Here is a 22,787-nt window from a genome sequence, read left to right as displayed (position 1 = left end):
AAAAATTAAAATGAACCACGCTGAGTAGTAGTAGTAGAGTGCTTTTTACGGATTTCTAGAAACATTCAGCAATTCTCTTATGATAATCTCTAACATTATAAATGCAAAAGTCTTATTTGATAAACATTTAGTTTGTCAGAAAGGTTACGTTCGGATTTAGACTGCACCAGCATGCACCAGCATTACTGAGGCTGCAGCGAGACATTACTGCCGACTGCATTACTACCGCAAATGGCGTAGTAAACCAGTTTTAAAATCCGGGCAGCAACATCGATTTTGAGACTGTAGGAAATTTCAAAAAGGTAATTTTATCGAGAAATTTATATGAAATTGTACGTTTCCTGCAGTAATGCAGTCGAATGCAGCAGTATTTTTTCCGGAGCGTTCGGATTATAGTATGTTAGATATAAAATATAAGTATACATTTATATATGTAGATTAGACTAAAACAAAGAAACTTATTAACACAGTAACAGGGTGTAAATAGCCTCCTCCAATGACGAATATGACGAGCATTATTCTCAGGATAATATTAATGGTACTTGCGTGGAATCGAAGTTCGTCGGTGTCCGCAGAAGCCTAATTGTCACCTCCGGTCGCAGTTTGTGCGATGATAACCTCTTCTTTTGATTTTGTAGCCCTCAAGACGAATCAGCAACAGCATAACCATTTTACCGTGAGAAACAGCATTATGTTATTTAATTGTTCTACTAATAGTCCACTTGAGCTATGTTTACATTGTAATTAATTGAGCTCTCAATATTACTCGGTGACTGACCACACGCGCGACACCGTATGGCAAGATCGCCATGTACGGTGAGGGTTCGGAGTTGACTAGAAACGAGTGTTCAGCAAGCCACATTAGAGCGTTCCATATGTTCCCGATTAAAAACAGTTGAAGGAGTCGCGGTCATTGGACACGGCGAGGAGGACTATATATCCTATAAGCTACCTACATAACTATATCTAGTATACACTACAGCACTACATAATTGTGATGTGAAATGCGTAATCTTTTTAGAACTAATTTAGTTTGCCGGATTCTATTTATCGACCAAGCAAAGGCCCTTTATCTTTATCCCTCAAACAAGAGGGAGTAGGCTGTTACTGAACCGGTGAGCTCCATCTTAGGCCTTGTCTTCACTTTCCATCAGGTGTGACTAGGGCCAATCGGCGATAAATTTATAATAAAATAAAATAAAAGAAAGGGGTCACTCGGAAGTCCGGATTACAGCGACGTACGGACTAGCCTGTGTACAGATTATCGAGGCTCTACTGTATAAACTTCTCGATAAATTGGCATTACTGACAACGTGCATCACTAACAAATGAGCAGTACGAGTCTATCATGAAATGAGCTTGAGCGCGATCCTAATAATTGACCGAAGCGTAGCGAAGGTCTACGGTTTGACTCGGGCGTTTTGCTTTTGTATGTCCGGATGTTCTCCTCTACAGGTCGCAATTCTCAACCGATTCTCGTGAAATTTTGTGACCAAATTTTATGATTAAATAGATTTTTTTTGTCGATCCGGTTTATGGAAATTGTTCAAAATGGCCGAGTCGTGATAGCTCGCGCCTAAACAAATAGTCGTATCGATATCATAATAGTATTTTCTTTTTGAGACATGTTTACAGTTTAAATATCGAAAAAGGCAAATAATTTGTATCACTGGTTTTGGCGGTATATTTAGTTTTTACTCGAGAATGAGTAGCCGAATTTCGTCAGTTTATCTAAGAACTATCATGGCGGATTTTGCAAACATTCGCTTTTTTTGTTTGCAACGGGTTGTCCCTGGTTTGATCCCCAGTGATTGTATGCTGCTACATAACTTTTTGTATTTTTTTACACTTAAATTTCGTATTGTTTTTAATTATTTTTTATTTTTCTGTTTTGAAAAAAAGAAAAAAAAAAGAACTTATTTTAATTGATCAAGCGCGGGCTGCGTATTCGTTTATTTTTTACTTAACTAGCTTTTATTTAACTAGCCCTAAAAATATGTTTTATTGTTATTTTAATTTTCTAAAGTGTTCTAAACGGCGGAGCCATACATTTATTCAGCTTTAAGTGGTTCTCCTTATGTGAATTTCATACAATATTAATTACAGTTTTTCTCTTAATATGTACGTAGAATTTTTTCACGATTAACTTAGGTAGTATATTAGGTATAGATTCGTTTGTCTAAGCGGGTTCATGGAGCCAATTCAATAATATTATTGAATAATGCGTTAAAAAATTGAGAAATTTTTGCTCAAGGCCTGTTTGTGTGAGTGACCTTTACACTATCCATGTCAAACAAGATGGTGAAGTTAAGTTTAATAATAACAAAGATAGATATAACTCCGTAATAGATGGATACAGTCTAAGGAAAAAACGTGCTTCGAAAATCAAAGAAAATTTGATTCTCGTTCAGAGGGCGCTACTAGTTTTGGCCTACAGTCGTATAGATGGCGTTGACGGTTTCGTTTGTTATTTAACAATTTTAACGCATATCAGTGAAACAACATGGGTCAAAATCATAATAATAATTAATGCAAATAAAAAAAATCATTTATCTATATTTAAATACATTCTATCGTATTTTTATAAATCTTCATTTTTAGTTTTAAAGTGTGTCGACAGATGGCAGTTAATTTACTGGGGTTACAAAATTTACTATGACTATGAATTTGTTATGAAATTGACTATGTTATTTATTTACCGCTCTATATAAGTTACTCTATGATAATAACTAACAAAGATGTCAGATGTCACTTTAAAGGTGACTGTCCGTTTGTAACTGCCGCTGCACTGCAGTTGCGACGTTACGCGGTGCCGCATTACTGTAGCAGCACGACTGCGGCTGTTGCGGCGTGCAGTCGCGACAGCGTTCGTTGATGGCTTGTCAATGTCAAGTCATATAATGTCAGACGTACAAATAAAATACTAATTTACTTTTGTATTTTTTACGTGAAGAAGCGAGTGACGATAATGCTACATGCTACATGAAAAAGAAGACCAGTTTGCCTTTCTACAATAGTCAGAGTCCGACGAAGGCAGCTACGCAATATTAATAAAAAATCTGATATTTAATGGTGATCCTTTATTCAGATAATATTGCCGATTAAATGAAAAGCAATTCAACATTGAATGAGACTTAATAATTGACGAAATACAATCAAATTACTCAAATAAAATTAATGCAGAGGAAAAATTATTCTTAACATTAAGGTAAGTTCACAATGTGAAATTTTCTTCCCCATCCTCTTGCCTAAATTCGTGACCACCGCACACAGCAATCCGACGGAAACGGGACTCATGGAGTTCGTGATATATACGGGGGGAGTGCGCACTTGATCCACCTGCATCACGTATAGGTACTCGGCCGTCAGAAACGTGCGGCTGGATTTAGAAGTCTGTAATAAACGTCCCCTCAAAACCATGCCAGGTAGGCTCTTTTAGCAGGCCTTTTATTGATTTCTGCAAAGTGATTCGTGGGTTCTGGAGATGACGATGCGACACGTAAGAATAAAATTATCCAATGGTGGGCAGGCAGTCGTTCGGTGTTAGCAAAATATTACAAATTTATCTTTCTAAGTACCATATTAAGCCAATTTTACTTTCCTTAGGTACCAAACAGTGAAGTATGATGAATAAAATAATTTATAATTTACACTTCATATTGTCCAGTTGCAGGTGTGAATGGGCGACGGCACTCTATGATATGACCGCACCATCCATATAAAACTTGACGGGCGAGACAAGAAATCCTTTATGAAGAAAGATATTTCCCTCGCCTTGGCCGATAGAAAGAACTTTTAATAAATTAATTTGAATAATAAATGGTTTCCTCGTGTTGGTGTGAAGAATTACGTGTTGCACTGTAACACAGTTTGTTTAACCCTCATGCCTTGAGACCTCCGCAACTGTCAATATTCTAAATTTTAAACCATTCGCTTCTCTCGTGGTTCAATTTTGTATCGTTTCGTATGTTTGGATATCAATATGTTACCATGAGGTATTAAATAACATCTTTGCCCCTTGTAATAAAAATAAATGATTGCTTCTTTTATTTAGCTCAGGAATGGCTTTGCAATGACAAAATGAGAAATTGTCACCATAAACGACATTATATAATATGATATATTACAATACAATTACAGTTGCCAGGAATATTCGGCAACTATTCGGTATTTGGCCACTTTGCCGGATATTCGGTATTCTATTTGCCTCTCTATCGCTCGTGCCCTGTCGAGCTATCCTCGCAAAACTACGAAAAAATAAAAGAACAGTTTATTTAATGAATCTATAAATAATATCGTCGTATTATTTGAATCCCTAAATCAATAATCTCAAAATACGCTAAATTTGTGAAAGCTGATTCCACAAATCTGCCTTAAGTTATATACCTTAGTTTTATTGGATGTATATAATGTACAAATTTCTAGAGAAGGCGGAGAATGTAAAGTTATAGCAAGAATAGTGCCTGGGCGTGGGCATAGATTTAATAATAAACTATACAATTATTTTCTGGATCAACAAGAGTAGAACCTAAATCAACTTCAACTGAATGCTACTAAACAAAGCCCTCAATGTCAACCTTACGTGCAGAACATGTTGAACATATAATGTATACACTTTTTTGGGAAACAGGTTTTTCGTAAATTAATAAAAAAGTAAAAAATAAGACATGTTTTATTTTTCACAACTCTTTATTAACTTTAGTTTTGTCCGCCATGATCGTGATATCAGCAGCTTGAGCCTTGAACTGCAACTTGTAGGTACCTGGAAATTAGAAATTATCTTTTCAGTTTCATGTTGTATTTTGAATATAACTATGTATTTTTGTATGTATATGATTTATTGCTTGCAAGATGGTTATAAGTTACATATATGTATGTCTGTTTGTTGAATTTAACTTCAAATCAGTAAAACGGAGCTAGTAGCGGACAAGCTGTGTTAAACGGTTTGTCTTTAGATATTCCGGCCACATCATCACAGAAAATAAATAGGTAATAGTGACCCGACCACCAAAATGGACTTTTAAATATTCGTAGTAAAATAATATTAATTTTATACTTACATCGACGTGATCCTCACAGCAATATTGTGTGTAACACTTGAAGTATTCCATTCCACATTTACTTCACGACAACACTGTCTTTCACGTAGGTCTTCGCGGACTATAATTTTTGTAAATCATTCCCACAAGTGGAAACAAGGTTTTTGATATATTAAGCAATCAAAATCTACTGTTTAGGTATTAAAAATTATAAATCAAATCGTAAGAAACTAGCGGTTTAACTGAATTTTTATATTATGACAATTGATGACAATGACATCTTTGACAATTACGTGAGTGACGGATTTATTTACTATGGTTCGATAACTTTTACTATACGATGACATTATTATATTCAGCCTCGCGAGAAGGTCAAACTAAGGTCATCAGTATATTTGTTGAAATATCTTCAATCCTCGATTATTATATCGCAGCAAATGTCGGAAACTGTTTAAAAACCTAATATCTCGAAATGGTTTTCGAAATAGAACATTAAAAAAAAATGAACAATCCTAATTAGAGATTGGATTTTGCAAGTAGTGAGTGAGAAGTGCGACTGTGTGCACGTTTTCCCCCGCAAAAAATGGCAGAACGATTTGTACGGTAAGATATCGCTTGGGCTCCTCCCTTCTGACGTGTCGGAAGCCGGTGTTGCTCGAAGGGTTTGCCAGACTATAGTTAACTTCCGAATTTGACACTCTCTTTTTCGGACCTATCATTCTAGTTTCCTAACTGGCTCTGTGATACTCGTATGGCTCAATATAGATTAGCAAAAAAGTATACAGTAGTACTACAGTCGCCATCAGATATGTCGGAGCAACCGAGGTGCTAAATATATCTGAACATGTACTCTAGCGCCTTGACAATAAAGGCGTGTTCAGATATTTGTGAGCTCCTTGGCCGCCCCGATATATCTGCGATATATGGCGACGGTACCATCGGGGTTGTTTATCCGTGGGTGTAATAACTCCTTAGAACGTAGTGGTTATATCCTCTTTGCTTAAAACTACTAATATCTGTGATCAAAGACAATTCAGTGCAGGTGACAGATTTGACGTGCGGTCTGCAGCCGCAGTTGCAATAATACACCAAATACGCAAAAATGGCCATGCTACGTGCAGTCGGTCTTGTCATTCATTTTACTATGGAAATTGACAATAACACCGACGTGTCGGAGCAGTAGTGCAGCTGCGGTCGGGAAAACGTTAAAATCACCATATTACGTGCAGTCGATATCGTCAATCATTTTACTATGGAAATTGACAATAACACCGACGCGTTCAGGCCGCTGCAGTAGTGTCGGAGCAGTAACGCAGCTGCGGTTGAAAATGGACAGTCACCTTTACACAGGTGACCTAACTAAGTAGTGCCTAATTTGCTCGATAGGTGGTGACATCGTGAGATTCGTGAGGTAGAAATAGAAACGGGCCCAAAGGGTAAAAACGGGACCCTCTATTACTAAGATTCCTTTGCCCGTCTGTCTGTCACCAGGCTGTATCTTATGAACCGTGATAGCTAGACAGTTGAAATTTTCATAGATGATGTATTTCTGTTGCCGATATAACAACAAATACTAAAAAGTACGGAACCCTCGGTGGGCGAGCGCTTGATTGCGTGTGGCTCCCTTCATTATATCTCCACTACTAAGCATTTCAATACTTTTAGAAATTCAAAAATCAGCTAGGTATACGGTCTGGTTTGGGTCAGTGAAGGCAGCTACCAGATCCCGTGCTGCTACGCGAAAATGGTCTTAGAAGACCTTCCCTCAATTTCAAATGGGGTTGGCCGGTCGAAGTGTTTAGTAGATGGCGCCAGCATAGCTTGCCTTGTCAATCCCTAGATTTGCGTCAAATTTTTGTTTTTTTTTTAATGCCCTGGATGCCAGCCTTTTAAGCCAAATCTCATAGAAAAAGGGGCAAGCTATGATGGCGCCATCTCTGCAAACCTTTGACAGTTGCCAACCCCATTAATGAAAATAATTTTACAGATTTTGGAAAAAACATAGGTACCTACAAGGTGCGAAAGTTCATATTTGACAAACTTTTTTTTGACGTGAAACGTAAGGTGAACGTGACACATCCATCTTAAGCTATGCTCGCGAGGTCTACAGCTCATAGAGCCACTAGTATTAAGCATTGCTTTCTAAGCTTTATCTTTAAGTATTCAGGCTAAATGTGCATTAACATTGGTATTGGTTGGTTGGTTGGTATTGGTGGGATTGGTTGGTTGGTAGGGTAGATGTAGGTATGGGCTATCTTTCTCTGGGGAAGAAAAGTGTAGTCATGTATAAGACCTGCCTAAATTTTTTTTTCAGATGTAACCAGCATCGGCAACGTTAAGCTCCTAATAGAGCCATCTATCGTAAAACGCAACGGTACTGCAGTGTTGACGTGCTATCGCGACATGCAGGGGGCGCCACTATACACAGCCAAGTGGTACCGAGGGAACCATGAGTTCTACAGATACACGCCCTTGGAAAATCCCAGCACCAGGGTGTTTGGATTGCCTGGAATTTTTGTTGATGTAAGGTCAATCTCTGTCCATTATTTATTATTATAGGTGCAACGACGCACTGCTCTGCCTGCTAAATTATCATATATTTGTCAATTATGCAGTCGTATATTTCACTTCGGTTTTGATGTACGGTACCTATGAAGGTCAAGCACCGCTCTTATGAATATATACTGCTCTAATCATTATTACATAGATATTTCTTATTAAAGCCAAGACCACATTGGGCCTTTGGGCCATGTATCTGTAGTGTAGATAGGCCTGCCCTTCGTAATAGGCGGACAAAAATGTAGTATGAACATTATCAATAACAACCAAAAGTGATACTTTTACCGGCACAACCGATCACGTGCAAATTACAATACAGTACAATCCTCTTTATTGCACAACCTCAGAATAAATGTACATGGAAACACAAATAAAACATGAAGACAGAGGTAAACAACAAGCGGACTTATCGCTAAAGAGCGATCTCTTTCAGACAACCTTTAGGTAGTGGAGAAATAAACCACATAAATTAACCAATTAGGAGGTGCAAAAACTTAATTAAAACTAAATAGCATTAGAAAAAATACCTTAAAAATGTTTAAAATTCAAGTCTACAACAATAACTACACAAACTACAATAAGACAATACATATACATACATACTACTTACATTATATATACCTACATATGTGTACTATATATATATACAATAATAAAAATCTTGCCAATAGTGATAAACAGTAACAGGAACAGACACTAAGGAAGGGACAGATAATATTCTTAAAGATTAAATTAGTTTCAAAAGTTTGCTTAACGTTATTTTCATGATTTACTTTTTATAATATATATTTACTTTTTTGAATTGTAGCTAAGTCTCGGACAGACATACAGAATAGATATATGGCGAAACTATAAAGGTTTCTAATTAATTAGGGCCCTTAAATTAAATGTCTAGTTGTAAGAAAAACCACATCATTTAGTATATTACTTAGATGTACGAGTATACATATTTATTTATGAAATTTACTTGGTTTATTTCAAATTCTTTGTTGGCAGTTATTCAGACATACATTGCATTTTGAAATATGCCTTTAATAATCTTATACCTTTAAACGAGCAATTCTTGTATATATCTTCATATTTCGGGGATCTCGGAAACGACTCTAACGACTTCGATGAAATTTGCTATATAGTGGTTTTTGGGGGCGAAAAATTGATATCTGGGGAAACGCGTATTTTTGAGTTTTTATATGTTTTTCGAGCGAAGCTCGGTCTCCCAGATATTAGTACATTACGATACAAGTGCTAAAAATAGGAAATTCGCAACGAGTAGCGATAAATTAAAACACGACCGAAGGGAGTATTTTAAATCGGCACGAGTTGCGAATTACCTATTTGTACATGTATCGTACAACGTTTTACAGTAGCCCTTTAAATATTCGATATAGTTACGTAATTATCGCACTAGTGCGGTGTGCGGTAAAGTAGCACCATATGTACTGTAAACAGATTTATTATTTTATCGATTATATTTCTATATTTCGTTATTATAATGCCTTTACAGCCGTATAATGTTTTTCGTAAATGTATTAATGATAGGCAAAGCCCGAAAAGTGAACCTTATCCAAAATAAATATCCTTTGATCAAAGTTAACAAAAATAACTACGTATGAAACGGCCTAGCTGAGTTTGACGGTGACGGTTTGTTAAAAACTTCCGTATCCACAGTAAATCCAGATCAGAGCAAGCAACTCAGAACTCAAAACTGCAACCACACACATGACACAAAACGCAAATAAAGAAGATAGGATCGCTGGTTGCGACTGCCCGAAGCTTTCGGTGTGCCTTTCAATCGGGATGTTTCCTGTTTAAAATAAATTATTTCACAGCATGGACGAAATAAAGCACAAGATAATTATTAGAAAAAAAACCGGCCAAGTGCGACTCGGACTCGCGCACCGAGGGTTCCGTACTTTTTAGTATTTGTTGTTATAGCGGCAACAGAAATACATCATCTATGAAAATTTCAACTGTCTAACTAGACAGTGATAGACAACTGTCTATCACGGTTCATGAGATACAGCCTGGTGACAGACAGACAGACGGACAGCGGAGTCTTAGTAATAGGGTTTTTACCCTTTGGGTACGGAGCCTTAAAAACGGAAAGAACCTGAAAAAAGTATGTGATTTGACCGTCAAGTCACAGTTCACTTTTTCATATTATGTTTCAAAGGCTTATCGTTTTGACGGCTCGAAAAAAGAAACTAAAAGTACCATATTAGAAAATTAAACTCGAGAACACTGCTTTTGACTGCATTGATTATATTGAGATAATCTCAGGTATCTAAACCTACCTTTTTCTACATACCTACCTTAGAAAATAATCACAGGAAACAAAGAAACTTTCATTATGGAAATGGAACAAAGGAAACTTTCATTTTTGATTCTTACACTATACAAATATATAAAAATTTACAAGTGGAAATTTTGCAAGTTTGGAAGTTTTCCGATGGCATCCCTATATTCGGCAAAATCTGTTCAGTTTGTTCCAATATTAGGGAAAGACGACGACGGATGTGGCATGCATTCAATCAAATATCACTGTAGAATCATTTTGCAGCTTCAACCTTCCTTGTATCGAATATCTCCACTTCTCACCTTTGCTTTATTGGATCAGTAAAACTAAATTGGGCGTTCGAACGACGTCTGAGCTACGTTTCTGTAGTGCTCTGTCGTACAAGTTTATAAGAGCTCTTTCTATCGACACGTGTTGTCAGCTCGAAAAACTATTAGATTGGTGAACCTTGTGTTGACAGCATAGGGTACATTTTGCGGCGTTTCGGAAAATAAGAACGTCCTGATAGGATCGCCTTTACATGCTATAGAGCGTTCTATTTTATGCGATTGTTGAGCTCTTTGTCGTTTCAAAATGTCTGGTCCGAATGCGCTAAGCTTTTATGCGCAATTTAAAATATACTATTTTCAGAATATGGTTAGTTACCTAACCAACATTTTTTCACAGTTTTGACTTAAAATATAAAAATGATATTCATAATTAATATTATGAATAATATTGTATACCTTTGATTGACATTAGGTACTTAGGGCCATTTGCACCATTCCACTAACCCGGGGTTAACCGGTTAAACCTGTAGTTACCATGGTTACCATTACCAGTACAATTAGACCCTGTTTTTGATGGTCCACACATTCTTCCTAAGAACCTCCTGAACGAGTGACAACTCACTCTCGAGTAATTCAGGGTCACAAAAATCATGCGCTCTGTTCTTTAGGGAATTCACAACGGACAGTAGGTGACGAGGCTGATGATGAGACAGAGCGTTGAGATACCTGTCTGTTGTGTGTTAGCTTCCTGTAGACAGTGTGCGCGCCAAGGAACCATCCATCCGACCTATCCACTTTCACGTCTAGAAAAGGCAGACTGCGTTCATTCCAGTTCATATATGATTTTTACTTTAGGATGAATGGAATTGAGATACTGGCGTAATTGCTTCACTTCCTGCTTGCCACCCTTCACAATACAGAAGACATCATCGACATATCGCTTCCATAATTTCACTGCCCATGGTTACAGATCTATGCTAGCCTCAAAATGCTCCATCCAGATATTTGGTAGAACCGGTGCCACAGGGCTACCCATAGCAACTCTATCAATCTGGAGATAATGCTTTTGGCGATATAAAAAGTAGCTTCCCTCCAAGCAGTTTCGCAGCAATACCATGCCCCAGACACCACTATCTCATTGTCAGCGAGCCTCGTCCAAACTACCCCAAGACGTTCTTTTACTGGAACGTTGGTGAAAAGCGACTCAACACCTAAACTCACCATTATTTCATCATCATTGAATTTGTAGGCTAAGTAAGTGCAGTGGCTATGCACTTTCGTGTCAGGCGATGCCGCTTGACAAGATTGTTCTTAAGCTGATTTGGCCCGGTAGCCGCGATATCGTACCATGCCTACCCCCCTAAAATAGGGGGGAAGGGGGAGGGTCTGCTCCCCAGGTCCAATCCATGCTGATGGCACGTGAGCGGAGGTCGAAGGAATCTTCAGGAGTCGGAGATGAAACCAGCGTGTATCTCTTTTATGGCGTATATTGGGAAAGTGAGCGAGTACATATTTCTTATTCTATTCAAAACCTATGTCTATTACAGCGCCACCTATGGACACTGGTGAACTACGTACCCTGGTGGGTACGTAAAGTAGGTAAGCCATCGAGGGTTCGATAGAGAATAGAGGGAGTCCCATAGATGGCGCTGTTAACGCAAGTTAACATATGCTATATTTCTTCCTGCTCTTAGCAACTAGGGTATGTTATATATCGATTTTTGACAAAGTTGAGTTCGGCGCTCGAGGTCACAAACTTTGATTATTCATTGGGCCAACATCATATAAGTCTGCAAAAAATCAGAACTATCGGATTTGACGCAAACGCTAAATGTTTAAAGTTACTGGATTAGTATTTGTATACAGTTAATAGGGCTATAATTTGTAATTTTGTATATTAATAACTGATAAGGATTTTGTAATTAATTTGAGGGGCCATTAATAACACTAGCAAAAGACTTAAAATTATGTTGCGTTCATTACGTTAATTTGAAATAGGCCAGGCAATGAATGCCAAAAAAAGTTACAGAGGGAAATGCAATTTTTGACTTCGTAGCTTTGTTTGGACTAGTTAGGAGGTGAACATATCAAGTCCCCGACCGTAACCCTGGTGCTGGGGGGAGAGTTGGGTTTGAAGGTTCCATTTTTCGGTTTTTCGATTATATCTCCTGTCCTTTGTTAGAAGTATACTGGAATTTGGTTGTGTTGTTTGGACACCTCAGTACCAAGTCCATATTGATCGCCTGGAAAGGATCCAAAATATATTTTTTAAATCACTTTGTTACAGAACGGGTAATTACTTCGAACGCACTTCGTTAGCAGCGAGGTATTTTTGTGTTCCTTCCCTCTATAACCGAAGACACTACTTAAATGTAATGTTCTTGTTTAAAATTCTTAAAGGTGTGGTTAAATGTCCGAATCTCTTAGAATTAGTCACTTTTAATTGTCCCCACCAACCCCTACGTTCTAGACCTCTATTTTATATCAGCTTTGCCCGCAAGAATTACGCTCGGCACACATTTTTCAGACGAGTCCCAAATTATTATAATAAGCACCTACATGATATTGATCCTTTTCACACTTCCCTGTCTAGTCTTAGAATGAAACTTAGACCTAAATTGTTTTAATATTTCAAGTATTGAATTTAAATAAGTAAATGTATAAATGTAACTTTCCGGTTGTCCTACCTACCTAGGTAGGTATGGCTCATGTTTTTCTTTGTTTTTCTTTGATCTTCTTTTTATCTCTGTTGTTTTAGTGTGTATGTTAACATTATGTACTTAATAATGAACCTCCAGGTCTGTTTCTTAAGTATGTTAAGTACATTTGTATTTCAAATCCATTTGTATATGTGACTGTTTGTGTTCTAAATAAACAAAAATAAATAAAATATATCTCGGAAACTATGTGTCTGAGCGACATGTCCACTTTTACAAAATGAAAAGTCATTTAATTTGTTACAAGTTTTATTAAGTCAAGTTTTTCGATATCTTGTGTAGTTTTTGAGATATCCGCTCTTGAAGGTTTATTTAGGGCTCTCATTTTTATCTTGATTGTCTACATCAGTCAAGCTGCTAGGCCGGGTTTGGTATCGTTTTCGTATAAATCGGGGCTCCTGAATTCATTTATTCATTCAACATTGACACAATTCCTAAGTAAAAACAAAATTTAAAAAAATGTTTTTTTTTTTAAACATTTTCACACTTAAACCGCTGAACCGATTTAGTTGAAATTTGGTATAGAGATGGTTTGAGTCCCGGGACAGTACATAGGATAGATTTTATAACCAAAATCATCTTTTGAGGGTGTGAAAAGTGGGGTGGAAATTTGTATGGGAAATCAATAACCGCTGAACCTATTTAAATAATATTTGGGATGGTCTACATGTTTGATTTAGTTGAAAATGATACCAAAATTCACTTCAAACCTAAATTTAAACAGTAAGTATTAACCTCTTGAATTCAACTTCGGAGGAGAAGCTCACACCAAATTTCACCCCTTCAAAGTATGATTTTTGAGATAAAAACTATGTTATATCCTGTCTGGGGACTTAAAACATCTATTTACCAAATTTCAACTAAATCAATTAATAAACTTTAAACATATAAAAAAGTTATATGTTTAAAGTTTATATGTTTTTTTTTCGGAAAGGTGTTAATGTTGATACCATAAATGAATTCAGTACTCCTGATTTATGCGAAAACGTTACCACACCCGGCCTAGCAGCTTCACTGATGTAGATAATCAAGATCAAAATGAGAGCCATAAATAAACCTTCAAGAGCGGATATCTCAAAAACTATACAGAATATCAAAAAACGACTTAATAAACCTTGTAATGAATTAAATCACTTTTCATTTTGTATAAGTGGCCAAGTCGCTCAGACGCATAGTTTCCGAGATATAATCGAAAAACCGAAAAATGGAACCTTCAAACCCCCCTCTCCCCCCAGCACCAGGGTTACGGCCGGGGACTTTTGATATGTTCACCTCCTAACTAGTCCAAATAAAGCTACGAAGTCAAAAATTGTGTTCCTAGCATTATCTCAATACCTTCTTATTGCTTGGCCTAAAATATAGGAACAGACATTAAATTGCGAAGATCTGATAAATAAATAAAAAACGGAACGATACGAAAAATACGGATTCGTGTTCTCTATGAAGACCACTATAAATTTCAGATGAACAATTCTGATGACAAGAAAGTAGTCCTTCGGAGGCTGGAGCCGAGTCTCGCGGGCAACTTCAGTTGCGAGGTCACCGCTGATAGCACCTTCTCCACCCAGACCGCAACTCAGTTTCTTGATGTCGTTGGTAAGCCAAAGGCCCCGTATTTTGCCACTATTAATAATGTTTTTATTATTGCAACATTTATTGTTCTCGGACAAACAATTAGTCGGAGAACCAAATGGGAGGACATTTTAAGCAATTATTACACATTAAAAAAAAAAAACATTATAGCCAAGTTTATTGGCTATATATATACTATTAGGGTGTTGCTTATTTCGTTGAAGTTAAAATGTTCTAAGTATATCTCACCCACTTAATTTACTGTCTTCTACTAAAAAAAACAAAGGTGGATTTTTTCAGAATTTTCAATTACGTTTTAGGGGTCGCTACCGAATTTTGTAAATTTGGATCTTTTATATAGTGATTTTTGTTTGTAAAAAAAGTTTTTCCTGACAGGTTTTTACATTTTCTTTTACAATTATACAAGTAAGTACCCATTTATTTATTTACGTTTTTATTCTTTTTCTATTTCTTCTTCTTTGTCAGACTGTCTTTGACATAGGCCTCGTCTAGGTGGCGCCACTCCTAGCGATTGTTAGCGAGTCTTAAATTGTTACTACTACTTGTTTACAATACAATTTTGTCATCTTACAAATGTCCGGAATATAACTTTTTTCTTACCTTATCGTTTGTATGAATGGCATCATTTGATTGAAATTCGCATAATATAATTGTGATATCCAAGGTCATGCGAAAGAGTACAAAAATTGGTACTTTAAATTATCATCTTAATTATCTTTAGTTATTTAGAAAAATAAAAACTTAAAATTTTAAAGGTGGGTACAGTTTCATAACTACCGACCACTGAACTTCGAAGTCAGACATTAGAAGTTAGTGGGAACTTGAAGTGCTGACCGCAAAAGCAAAGTAATATGATTGGCTAGTGGCGAGGATTGCTGAACTGATTGCTTTTTCTTTAGTTTGATAAAACTAAGGAATAGGTAGGTAAGCTACTTCCTTAGCGATGTCGCCTTATTATCACTAACTATATTAATGTGGTATCGGTTGGTTTTGTGCCCGAAAGGTAACGGAAGACTAGATCTATTATTAAAGCCTTTATTATCTGTCCGTCTGTCAGCGGGTAATAGCACAAAAAAAATATTGCGTTTATATTCTAAGAAAGCCTAACATTTTCCTGTACGATTGCGTACCGACACTGATTTACCGATGCCAATACTTTCCAACGGTGTATCTGATTATTTTCAGTAATAAAGGAACAACATAAAAATAAATGTCTTACAGTACAAGGTTATATAACGTTTTACGTTACACGTGCGAATTAGGTAATTCGCAACTCGTGTCGATTTCCCTCCCTCCCTTCCCTCCCTCCCTTCGGTCGTGTTTTAATTTATCACCACTCTTTGAAAATTTCCTACTCTCTGCACTTGTATCGTAAATAACTATAATCGTACAGTAAGGGACAGTTAGCACACTTTTGTCACCATAAGGATGTGTTGCCATTTAGCCGTTTTATTATTATTGGGGTGACACGGGCCTTTGAGTGTCACTTCGACCAATTTAGCCATTACATCATTCGGGTAAACCATTGCATAACATTAAATGCAAACACCGCTTATTTCAGTGACACCAGAGAGTCAGCCAGTGCTGCAAGCAGAGAAGGAGAAGTACCAGCCGGGAGAGCTGATGCGGACCAACTGCACTTCCGCGCCCGCCAAGCCGCCTGCCAACCTCACGATTTACATCAACGATGAACCGGTTCGTACCAAAACCCTATTATCTACAACTCGCGCGCGCCCGATTCGCCGGATTCTTGTTTCGCCAGATTTGCTTTAGTACGTCACAATCCGAATATACGAGAATCCGACGAAACAAGAATCCGGCGAAACAAGAATCCGGCGATTCGGGAACTAACCCTCGCTTCCTCTTGCAGTTCTAAGGTTCTACCGATTAACTGAAGCGGCTGGTAAGAAATTAATATGGTCAGCTAGGACTGATTAAATGATTTTTTGTATTTGTATTATGTTAAGTATGTAAGTAAAAATGTAATAAATAAATTAGTCTTAGTCTCAAAACTCAGCTACCCTCTACTAGAAAATCGCTGCGCAACTTCTTTGCCAACCGCCTGAGGTAAATGGTAGGAAAACCTATAAGCTCCGAATGCCTACCAAAATATTATGTTTTGGTGATGGTATAAAAAAAATGTTGTTCAGGTATATTATTATCGAAAATTATATTATATAATTATAATTATGTCTACGACATAGTTACCTATGATGGCTCGCGTCTTGGTTCACGTAGAAGGTGGAAAAATATGTATTAGTATTCAGATTTAATTCATATCAATCTTTTTTATTTTACGTTTAGGTACATAGATACCTAACTACATAGGTCAGAGTGTAACGATTATATTTTTTTGTAATAAAGATAAGGTTTAAAGGTCCCTTTTTATAGTTTTTCGTAAATAACTCGTAAATGGTAGCCCATAGCAAAAAATAGTCTTATACGTAAATATTTAAATAGGTAATCGTGTATTATTATTGCTCGTATTCTATTCTAATTTGACGTCCTATCTCATTCCAGCTGCGTTCATCCGAGACCACCTTGCACCCGTGGGACGGCGGGCTGTCCTGGGCCAGCGTGGGCGTAGAGCTGAAGGTCTCCCCGGACCTGTTCCCCGGCGGCCGCCTGCGCGTCACCTGCAATGCCACCGTGTACGACGTGTACAACGAGTCCGCCAAGCTGGACTTCTTCACTCCGGAGACTGACCCGCGTCCAGAAAGAAGTGAGTTTGGATTGGTAGAATAAATGCAGGCTGATGTATGTTTCTTTTGAATAATTTGACTCAATCATGGTAGAAAGTTTACAGTGTAAGTACCTAATGTTAAATATAATAAGGCCTCGTTAGTTGCTAGATTGATGACTAAGATCATGGAGCTTTTTGCCTAGAAATAAATGATTTCTATAATATAAATAATATTAACATATTAAAATATTTCTAGACGAACAAAGAAATAACGTTGAATTTATTTCAATTTATAGCAAAGCAAAGTATATATAGTTGGTCAAGCAAATCTTGTCAGTGGAAAAAGGCGGCAAATTTTAAGAAATGTAGGCGCGAAGGGATATTGTCCCATAGAAAATTTGAATTTCGCGCCTTTTTCTACTGACAAGATATGCTTGACCAACTTATTTAAAAAAACGATATTAAAAAAAAACTACTTTGGTGCATAATATGCATGCAATTTTAATTTTAACATTCCCCTGCGACGGTAACACGGTCGCATTTTTGTCGCTTGTCAACATGCCTGTCACGTTTTAACAAGTATGTAAGTGTGAAAGTGACGGGCATAGTGACAGGCGATAAAAATGGAACCATGCTGCGCCCGCTGCTTATTGTTTTAACTTGTAAAATTTGATACAAGAGTGCTGTAATGGCTTGAAAGTTGAAACCCGAAAATGAACATAATCATTGCTGTTTAGAAAAGTGCGGTACTTACCTAAATAAATATAGAAAAAGAATAAAATAAAATGTATTTAATAATATTCAAAAAATCTGAACATTTGGTGGCGTTTCTCAGAGTAGGTATTGATTGCTTCGAAAAAACTCTAGATCGAAGAGATTCCGACTAGGTACTATTTCTGATTAAAAAAACTTATCTTTTATACCTTATGTACAATATCTTGCTAATTTATCACTGATTATTATGTCACTCATGAGTTACCATGTAATTTCAAATTCTAAATAGGTATGTATACGTCAAAGAATGATCTCGTGTTTTGAAATAGGTACAACAAATGTTACCGCCAGATTGAATGAATTAACCAGTAGTAATTTAAGTGATATTTGCAATACTGAATTAATGTTTTGTACTAGTTATATATGTTAATAATTATTTATGAGACTTGACAAGATCAAAATTTTTTCGCCGAACCTATATGTATGTATTGTAACATGTGACACTTAAACTTTAAATTACAATCCGTATTCGTTTTGATAGTTATTATAAGCAACAGACTGTGTTTTCAGCTTTGTGCTGTGAAGTGATAGTATAGGTAGTGAACAAATCCTATAATCTCGCGTGAATGACCACCCGTTGGCAAGTTTGTGCCATCATGCATGAACCAGCTAGTTAAGTGAATTAGATCCCAGTACCTTACAAATGTTGAAACGAGCATGTAAAATCTAAGGGTTCTTTTTTTAACAAACAATACAAAAATAAAAATACATATATGTTTGTAAACAGAAATTTCAGTTGATGGTTAATAATGCTAATAATTCTGAAGCGTCTTTCGAAAATTAAAAATATGTTATTACTAGCAGCGTATCTCACTTGCACCTGTAAGTAAGTAAGATGCACGAAAGAGTGTTAAGATCAAGTTCCTATTGGCCTTCATAGGTGATGTACTGTCCGCGCGCGAATCCCGTTCCGTTCTGAGGAATGTTAGGAATGTTGGGCGTCATAACAGAGTGGTGTCATTTTGTACGTACGGGCGCGGCGCACACCCCCCATTTCCTCAACCTCCGAATGCACGGAATTGGCGCGCGGACAGTACATACCTACGCTTAGATATCGGCTACCTACGAAAACTTCAATTATCACATACTAATTAAAACATTTAAAAAAATGTTATATACTTGTCCTTGTTGTATACTTATCCTAGGCATCCTAGTCATGTTATAGGTAAGAAAAACGCTGGGGTCAAAATAATAAAACTGTTTCTGTAACCACAGACAAAGTAAATTACACCCCAATAATTTATTACCCTTTCGTATACTTAGGAGCAGATCTGCTCCATATATATTCAACTTAAACATGAAGTTGTCACGATTGCTATTTATACGGCAATTTTTTGACATGCGCATACGAAAGGTTAAGTGGAACATCCACTGAAAGAAATCCTCGTTAACCCGAAATAAAACATGTACCATGTACTATGTTAGCTTCAAAAATCATCCTATAGTCTATAACCGTATGTTCCCAGAATTCAACATCGATTAGTAGAAATAACTAGCCAACGATTTTCTACATAACATCTCAGTATAACTTTTCAGCTCAATAATTCAAGATGTGTTTTCTCCTTCATATGAAGTATCTTTTCACATGAGCAGCAACAAACATTAAGTTTGCAAAAATGTACTTTGTAGGTTTTGCAAATGTAATCCTGAACCAAATAATGATTTTGTATGTAATCATAGTTTTTACTTTGTCATGTTATCGTTAATATATATGAAAGGTCTTGGAACTGAATAAAACCGGTGACCGGTGAATATGAAACTTTAATAAAACCGGTAACGGGAAGCGTGTGCTATTATTGTATTGTATGAGTTTAAAACTTGAAATAAACAATATTTTTATTATTATTATTGTCAATTCCCTTGTCAAAATGAGTGACGTTTGTTGCCGCATTACTGCTGCGATTAGAACGTTCAATCCATCATTCATTTTATCATGAAAATTGACAGTGACAGTGTCCGCGTCAATGCCGCACCAGTAATGTCGCCACAGTGATGCAGCTGCAGTTGCCATATAGGTAACTAATAACATGCAAACGCATCATAGGATTTGAAAATTCTCTTTAACTATTCAATTTTAATAATTAAAATCGACCTATTCCAATGGTACCTATCGTTATATCTCATGAAATTTTTCTCCTGGTATTTATTTATATTTTACTTAAATTTTCAAAAAGAAACTATAAATTTCATCGTTAAAAATCAGCTAACGTTTTTAATTATATTTTCTATTCCAGTCACACTCGGCAGCAACGCCACTAGATGCTTCACCAGCTGGCTTCTGATCTTCTTCGTGCTTTTCCTGCCGATTGTGCTGGCTCAAGACTACGGCATGTTTAACCAAGACGTCTTCAACGAAGCTTATGACAACAATTTTGAAGAAAACTACGATGATAACTTGTACTTAATAGGATCGACTCCTAAAAAGCCGCTTCTGTCACTTATTGGGCATTAAAATAGGTTAGAACACATACGATAAGATTCATATTTGTCTGTCAAATAGGTAAATAATGAATTCACTGCATCAATCTTCTTTAAAATAATTGTACTTTTCCAGTATAAGTGTGTTGCTGCTGTTATTTGGTACATTTATTCATTTTCAAAATTAAAACACCACTTAGCTTATGGGTGTATTGCACAAAAAAAATGTAACGAAATAATGTAACGAAAATTAATTATGGTAATTGTATTTATTGTACTAATTCAATGCAATTCAAAACACATGTAAGTTATAGCATACACTTGAATAGAAACTACTTAATTGTCGTACAAACAATGGAATCAATTAACTTTCTTAACTACGTAATTTTTTTTGCAATTTATCCTAGCTGCATAAATATTTAGATATGGCAAAAGTTATCGTTGTACTTTAGGCACACCCATAACTTTACCCATACACAACTTCTTCAAAAACTGATGAGAAAATTGCATTTTATATACAGGTTTGGCAAAGTAAGTTGTTGCTAATTTTGAGTTGTTTCCTCGTGGTCGCTAGTGGTATTGACCTAATTGTTATTTTGAATGAATATTATTTAATAACTTTTATTTGGATTTGATTTGTATTATTTTACGGTCAGCATATACCTCGCGTTAGTGTGGTGGAAATTTTTGTGTTAACTCAGCAGCAAAGTTTATTGAACCCTCTTTGAAATTTCGGAATTTCGGGATTCCAATTTTGAAATCTTTCGCCTGCTCGGGTATCAATATTTGCACGAAGGATAGAACAACAACTTAGCCAACTTTTAAAACAAATAACTATTTGTCCTCTTTTTATTTCTTGTTGACTTTATTATTTTGATATCATGTGTCGACGCATTGCTTTTAGTCCGGTGGCCAGTTGCATGAAACCCACCTGATAAAAAATAGAAAATACTTACTCTGTGGGGGTAGCTGACCTTTAGTGCTGCTCTTGGTCGGCCGCGGCTTAACTTGGAAAATTTTGTGCAAGTGGCAAAAAAGTGCTACAAAAATTAATCAAAAAAAAACCTCATTGAAAAATAGGATGAAACTCGTACGGTTGTATGTAGGTTTAACACAACTGGGACTGGGAATCTACACCTTCTGAATCTTATGCGTTCGGGTATCTCGGCTATTTCGGCTTTTTGTGTCTTCAAAAATTTGCTATGAGCTTGCGTCACTTTTAAATCGTCAGTCTTTTGAGTGGGAGAATTTGTAGGGTTAACTTCACACCCTCTTTGAATATCTGACTCGGTCCAGTATTTTTTATTCCCAGTTTTCTACCCTTCGCTTCGTATGGTCTTACCTCGATATCAGAGATGCGTTGCCGGATGCAAACTATCAATCAATATCTAATGCGCCTAAGTATTTCTATGTGATTATTTTAGTACATATTTGGAAATCTGTAAGCGGTTACTCACTACCGAAAAAGCAAATAATTATTATGAATCCTTTTATTCTTCCTAGCATCTAATCTTTAAAATCCAAAAGATCCCCACGACGCTCGAGTAAATCCTAATAGGAATGATGACACATGTTGAATTACGACTGTCGGACTTTGACTATCATTTCTGACTTGTGTATTGCTTTATTGCAAATGGGTCCCATACAGACATTTGATCCTAAAATTGATACCATTAATAAAAATTTGTCATCTAGCCTATTATCAGCTTTGGCTTCCATAGCCTATAACCTAAGTTTTAGTTATTTGGTTCTGTACAGTTGGCGTCATAGTAGGTACACTTTTGCACCTTACTCCTTTGTAATACGGCGAAAAATATAAACATATCTTTGACATCGACTGTCAACTTATATGACTTAAATTCCATTGTATTTTTAATCTAGTTACCATTTAACTATTCATATTCGTACAGATGTAGTGGATAAGAATTGTCTAGATGAGAATGAGTTACCAGTGGTAAGAAAAGTACAGTCAGCAAAAGCTTGTACCAAAAATGAAATCAATGCCAAAAACTTATTAAATTTATTACATACCACCACATGCTACCATACATAAACGGTTATGTTATAATAGCATAGCTTAGCACTGTCAGAAAAAGTATTTTATCTTAAGATCTTAACTTTGATCTAGCTTACTGTCTAGGAAATATATGCGCACCTCTAGTGTAATTAATTATAAAATAATTTGAAAACACCAGGGTGATCATTTAATTTCTAAAGTTCAATAAGTTACAAGTTAATATGTTTAATAAGTTACAAGTTGATCTTATACGTAATTTGCAAATTGATAATTGATGTGGAGACATTTGTAACAAGACAATTTCGTTGAAAGAAAATATATACACAATTGTAAAAGGACACAATACACTTTAGTTGAATTTGCCATTGATACTTTCTAATACGTAGATTTCAAAATATAGCTCGTCACATCCGGAAGAAATG

General features: G+C 36.3%; 1 protein-coding gene across 2 annotated transcripts in view; it reads left to right on the top strand.

Annotated features, from left to right (window-relative positions):
- The window catches only part of LOC134754236 (uncharacterized), a 99,921-nt gene extending 79,480 nt beyond the window's left edge, over positions 1 to 20,441 (top strand). The window contains exons 2-6 of one of the 2 annotated variants that reach the window (XM_063690432.1): positions 7,354 to 7,562; positions 14,344 to 14,476; positions 16,035 to 16,168; positions 16,994 to 17,195; positions 20,165 to 20,441. In XM_063690432.1, coding sequence (XP_063546502.1) covers positions 7,354 to 7,562; positions 14,344 to 14,476; positions 16,035 to 16,168; positions 16,994 to 17,195; positions 20,165 to 20,382 — 896 coding nt within the window. In that variant the 3' untranslated portion in view covers positions 20,383 to 20,441. The remainder of the gene's footprint in view (positions 1 to 7,353; positions 7,563 to 14,343; positions 14,477 to 16,034; positions 16,169 to 16,993; positions 17,196 to 20,164) is intronic. The other variant, XM_063690422.1, reaches the window with a different exon arrangement.
- The last annotated feature ends 2,346 nt before the right edge of the window (positions 20,442 to 22,787 follow it).

Source organism: Cydia strobilella, chromosome 2 (assembly GCF_947568885.1).
Source record: "Cydia strobilella chromosome 2, ilCydStro3.1, whole genome shotgun sequence".
NCBI classification, from domain to species: Eukaryota; Metazoa; Arthropoda; class Insecta; order Lepidoptera; family Tortricidae; genus Cydia; species Cydia strobilella.
The sequence above is the reverse complement of the archived record's forward strand: the minus strand, read 5'-3'. Positions and strand labels throughout refer to the sequence as shown.